The sequence below is a fragment of the Schistocerca serialis genome, chromosome 10, assembly GCF_023864345.2.
Source record: "Schistocerca serialis cubense isolate TAMUIC-IGC-003099 chromosome 10, iqSchSeri2.2, whole genome shotgun sequence".
Taxonomy (NCBI): Eukaryota; Metazoa; Arthropoda; class Insecta; order Orthoptera; family Acrididae; genus Schistocerca; species Schistocerca serialis.
Window position 1 is genome coordinate 212,473,953 of NC_064647.1, and position 6,365 is coordinate 212,480,317.

The 6,365-nt window shown below is 36.8% G+C and overlaps 1 protein-coding gene across 5 annotated transcripts in view; it reads left to right on the top strand.

The window, feature by feature from the left end:
- The window catches only part of LOC126424977 (uncharacterized), a 124,945-nt gene extending 119,571 nt beyond the window's left edge, over positions 1-5,374 (top strand). For all 5 annotated transcript variants that reach the window (XM_050087860.1, XM_050087861.1, XM_050087862.1 and 2 more), the window contains one exon: positions 4,797-5,374. In XM_050087860.1, the coding sequence (XP_049943817.1) occupies positions 4,797-4,897 (101 nt within the window). In that variant the 3' untranslated portion in view covers positions 4,898-5,374. The remainder of the gene's footprint in view (positions 1-4,796) is intronic.
- Positions 5,375-6,365: the final 991 nt, after the last annotated feature.

The window sequence follows — 6,365 nt, forward strand, 5'->3', positions numbered from 1 at the left end:
AAAGCAGATAAGGGTGCTAGTGTAGCTATCATAAATGAAAATGATCATGTTTGCAAGGTAAGCGACATAATTGCTACTAATAATATTACGAAATGAAATAGAGATCCTACCAACAAAGTTAGTGCTTTAATCAGGAAAGCTTTAAAAAGCGTAACTTCATCCTGACAGACAGGGAGGTCAATGAATGTTTGGTCTTGAATCCACGAACACCCACATTCCATGCGTAACCTAAGGTCCATAAGACTGGATATCAGATATACCCTGTAGTGAATTATATTAATAGACCTGCATACAGAATTAGTAAGAAACTTAACATGCTAATAATAAAATATTACACTTTTGAAACAGGCTGTACAGTTAAAATTGCCACTGGTGTAGCGCTAGCCAGATTTAAGATATACCCATAGCTACTGAAGGAAACTTAGTCTCATTTTATATAATAAATCTGCTCACTAATGTTTTAATAACAGAAATAATTGACAATATAAAAAATAACCTACTCAAACATAAAAAAAGTGCAATAGCCAAAACTGAGGAAATTACTGAGTTGTTACAATTGATCTTATCTGTTTATTATTTTAAATTCCAACATGAGATACACTCACAAGCACATAGTGCTTGCTTTGGACAACTGTATTGTTAGCACACTAGTAGATTTTTTTTACAAATCAGATATTGCTGAGAACCAATTCTTTGAAAAATTTATTGGTATAACTATTAAGATTTTATATTACAAGACGTATGTAGACGATACTCTTGCTCTCTTCAATGGCACAATTGCTGATATCGAAAGTATGTTTTCACAATGTAACGGGGTACATCCAAAAATCGTTTTTACTATGGAACTGGAAAAACGATTTGATCAGTTGAACAGTTGATCAGTTTTTTGGATTTGATGACAAAGAATGACAAAGGTGGAGACAAATTCGGAACATTTGGAAACCAACCTGCACTGATAGCATAATCCACAACAGTTTGTTCCACCCAGAATGTATAAGAAATCTTTTATCACTGCATGACCAACAGAATCATTAACCTCCCATTAGAACGGAACGAAATTACTGAGTAGTTGTGTATACTAGAACATATAGGCACAAATAAAGGCTACAATGCTGATTAGGAAAACAAAATATTTAGTACCAAATTACATAACAAAAGCAACAACACTATAAAGAAATAACAATAACAAGAGAAGCAGAACCAGAAAAAACGAAGTGCATGTTGCCAAATCACACGGAATAGCCGATGATTTTCGTAAAACTAATGTACAAATCGGGTTCTGCACAAACAACAAAGTAAGGACAATAATTAGACACACAACGCACAAAACAAAACCATTCTCACAATCATGCATTTATAATATCGCATGTAGTGAACGTGAAAATTTCTATGCGGGGCAAACAGGTAGACGCTTGTCCACCAGATTCAGAGAGCACACAAACATAAGCGAGACGTGCATCTCTTCATTTAGTGCCCATCTCCAAAACTACAATAATTACACCAACAACTTCGTGAAATCTTTAAAGGTACTACACAGGTTAGAGAAAGATAGATTAATGGACGCTGCTGAAGAACTAATCAGTGAAGAAGCAAATCTCAAAAATAAAAATTTCTGAACTGTTTTAGACATGTATTCTAATGTACTGTAAGTGCACACTTTTAGATGTATGACATATATACTCAAAATCGCAGCATATAAAATGGAACATTCGCTGACTAGTTGTTCTGACGTGCAATTGTGCATATTACGTTGTTATCTGTGCTTAACGTAAACGTATATGTCAAAAATCTTGTAAGTACGATATACAAATATAAAAAACTACAAAATTGGCTGTATCTGTTGTTATCCCACGGTAAATTGTTCTCATTACGTTACATTATGTCCTGTGGATGCCTGAAAATGGCTTAATGCCGAAATTGCAATCGAAAAATTAAATAGGAACAGCTGTAAGCAAGATGAAACCCTTTAAAAATTTGTAGAAGCTGTGGATCCATACTGCAAGAAAATAACCAAGTGTAATGGAAAATATGTATATTATGAAGAAAATTTGATAAACGAATGAAAACATAAATATAAACAATACTTAACAATGTGTTATCAAAACTCAGTGAACGTAGTGGCCTTTGCCAAAATGACGAAAACAAAATACACAGCACTCAAAGTGAGAAGTGAACCCATATATAAAAAAACTGTACAGGATGTTGAAACATATCACTCTAAATTTTATGAACCCCAAGGCTGAAGAGATACAGGAGGTCTGTATTGTCGATGGATGGAAGAGGTTGTCTGGTCACAGAATGTGAAATAGCCAATACTGCTAATGGATGACGATGATGATGATGATGATGATAAGAAATGATGATGATAACAAATGGTGATGATAAGAAATAGTCATAGAGAACAGCATAATAAATGGTGATTTGACCTGTGGTATTCCCTGTTGTCCTGCTTCTCTAAATTAATTTACACTGAAATGTCGATCGGTTATCATACAGGGTCAGAAACCATCAACATTTTTAGCATACTCAAAAAAGACTGCTTGTTGTCACTTTTCACTCCACTTCTCGGCACTCTTTTGGATGAAGTGCATATTATTTGGTTCCAAATACTTCCAGCCGACACAGATGACAATTCTTCCCTATGAACCACTGGTGTAGAATCTTTCCATCGACACTGCACGGTGAAGTTACACCAAGATTATATATTTAATTCTACTCTTTATTGGACTATACACTTCAGAGAACATCTACGACACATTAAAGCTTTGTAAGAGACCAGGTGTCCACCCACGTCAGTTCCCTACACTGCCAATAGCACTACTCAAGAATGCCTCACAGACAAATTCAAAAAGCTCAAGGTGCAACGTCTTCTCTTAACAAAAGGACAATACGCAATGGATGGCCGTCATATCTGTAGTAATCAGCAGTCGCTCTCAAAATATACCAAAGATCACACTGAGGCCTTCACAGACCGAAATTACCTCCCAACCTTATACAGAAACAGATATCCCATGCCTTTTCTCTCCAGTGACCTCCAAAAGTCTCATCGTCAGACCACAGAAGAGTATTCCCCTCACGACTCAGTACAACCTAGCACCAGAGCAACTGAATCACTTTCTCTGCGAGGGTTTCGACTACCTCTCATCGTGTCCTGAAATGAGGAACGTTCCACCCACTATCCTTCCCACCCCTCCCATGGTGGTATTCCACCTCCCACTGCACCTACACAATATCCTCGTCCATCCCTTCTCCACCCCTGATCCCTGCCCCTTACTGCATAGCTCATATTCCTATAACAGACATAGATGCAAGACCTGATACATACATCCTCCTACCACTAACTACTTCACTCCAGGCACATCACCTACCCCGTCAAATGCAGGGATACCTGTGAAACCAGTAATGTGATTTACAAGCTGACCGGCAACCACTGTGCTGCATTCTATGTGGGCATGAGGACCAACAAGCAGTCTGTCCACATAATGGAAAACTGTGACCAGGAAACTACTGGACCACCCAGTTGACTGCTTCACAGCCTGTGCCATCCGGATCCTTCCTACCAACACCAGCTGTTCTAAGCTACACAATTGGAAATTCTCTTTGCAATATATCATGTGTTCCTGTAATTCCCCTGGCTTAAACCTCCATTAGTCACTGTCCTTCACCAATATATCCCCTTCCCTGTCCCCCCTCCAGTACTGTATAGTCTTCTGTTTCACCAATGCATCCTCAGTCTTTTTACTTTTACACACCCCCCCCCCCCCCACCTGCTTTCTGTCTAACACATCCCGACTGCATCTGCTGCCCTACCCTCTCTCCACCCCACCCCTGTATCCTCCCATAAGCAGCACTTTGCCAGCCCTCACTCCTATCCCACTATCTCTTCCCCTCCCCACCCCTGCCTACACCTTAACGTCACCACACAGATTGCTTCTCCCATCACGCATGGATGATCACAATCTGGCTCAGTGGCCCGAGATATTGCTCATGTCTCTGTGAGTTGTCTTTGCTTGAATGTGTGTGTGTGTGTGTGTGTGTGTGTGTGTGTGTGTGTGTGTGTTTTGTCTATTTCTTTAGAAGAACTTACTTGTTTAGCAGTCTTATCTCTCTCTTTCAGAACTGTTATTAGTCGATCATGTATTTTCCACTGTTTGATTTTAAAAGTTATCAATAGATACAGTACAAAATTTAGAGCCTCCAGAAATTCAAAATTAAGTGAAGTCGTATCTTATTAGTCACACCTTGTACAAATGAACTGAATTATTGAATCAGTACTTGTAAATACCTGTAAACACGTAATTAAACAGAGACTATTATAAATAAACCCTCATACATACTACACACAGTGACTAAAACCTATTATATGTGTGTAACTCTTGCTTAGCTATCAGTAGGAACTAAACAATAGTTATTTAGAGCAACTGAAGAGGTAGCGGCCCCTTCAAAAGTAGCAGTTTTCCTTCTAATTCAGTTGACCAAACATAGCTATCATAAGCATGAATAACATTAAATAGTATAGCAAAACAGTACAGTTAATACAGCGTACAGGTTACATTTCTGTAGTTTGTCTGTATATTGTTAATGCATCCCTGAAGGTGTCGCTATGTGACAGAGTATGCAGAATATGATCAACACATGATTTGCCATTCTGCAGAATGGTGTACTGTATTTCAAGCTAAACAAAATCTTCCATTTTTTTACATCCCCGCCCCCCCCCCCCATAGTTTATTTCTAAGTAATGTACAATTACATCTGATTTGCTTAATATATGCCTACGGCCTCTGTCTATTTCTCAGTGCCCAACGTATACTTCCTGCGAGTTGTCTACAGCTACTACTGGATGCTCGAAAAGAACCCAGAGTCTGACAGGCTGGTACCTAAGAATGAGAATATATAGTTGTGAACTGAGATGGTTACTTTTGCAGTTTGAATCACCATTACTTCTGTGAAACACTTAGCTGATGAAACTGCTTTGGACCTCTGTGAATGTTGAAGAAAGAATGGTTATTATTATTAGTATTGGTTTTGACAGTGAATCTAGAATCCATGTACTTCGTTTATCGTTAATGGTGTCTACACTTTATAACTCAGACTAGACTTACTGCTTCCATTCTCATAAACAGTGCATTTCATAAATAATTCCAGAGACCATTGAAGGTACAAGAATTCATTTTGCAGTGTTTTCCATTGACTTTTGTGTATATAACCGTCAACTGTTGCATCTAGTAAAGAATAGTTAAGTAGTTGTTATTCAGTGTTGTCGGAAAAAAACGTACTTATTTATTTTCATTATGTGTGTCACTGTGACTGAATTTCAATTTTTGTAAGATAATGATGATCTTCAATCAATGTTACATGTAATTTGTAGACGAAAAATAAGACTTTTTTACTATTTGATTTTATTAAATGAAGATTAATAGTTGAATGAATTTTTATTGAAATTAATAAATGAAAAATTTCTGTTCCACTATCTTTGTTAATTTCCTTGTACAATTAAATCCATGTCATGAAACCACTGGCTTTTGTACATAATTAGCAGTCATCTGTTCGACTGTACAACGAAAGGAGCTGGCAAAAGATAATGATGTTAACAAATACAAGCAATTTTATTTTCAAGTTATCGGGAGTGTACAAGAACAAATTATTTTTTTATCAAACTAGAATTGCTGAGTGCTGATCCATATATAAATCCATCAAGCTCTTATTAAAAATTTTTAATTATAAAATATCAGTAGTTAGGACTTACAGTAGCTTATCCCAGGGGTTGCCTGTGTAAATCATGATATTCTTTCACAGAAGTAATACTTTATTAAATTTATGTGTATAGTCATCTGCTGTAAGAAGTAGATTAAAGTGTGTTAAATCATTCAGTTAATTCACACATTATTTGTATGGGGAAAAAATTATAAGATTTGTTGACCAAGGATTTCTATTGTTGTTGCTTTTTATATCTTGTCTGTGCTTTGTTTAACTTTGATCCATAAAACATAAAATCTTTGATAAATGTCGTACACCAGCAGTAAAGTGATGCAGTTTAAATGTTAAAATATGAGGTTCAACTATTTCTGCTGTAAAGACAGTAGCCTAGTTTTGGAACATATAAACAAGTAAAATAACACGCATGCCATTGGTGCCACTTAATAACTGTGGAAAATAAAAAATTTAGAATTATATATTTAAGTAATGGGAAACTCTAACAACTGGCTCAGCATACATTTTGGCTTTGGTGCAATTTATTCTCAAAAACACACTTGAAAATAACGTATATCGTTAAGATTCTCTTGTACATAGCAGAAAGAAAACCAATCTACACCACCCAGTAAGCACTCCGTCGTCAGGCCACGAGTGGCCTACCGGGGAATCCG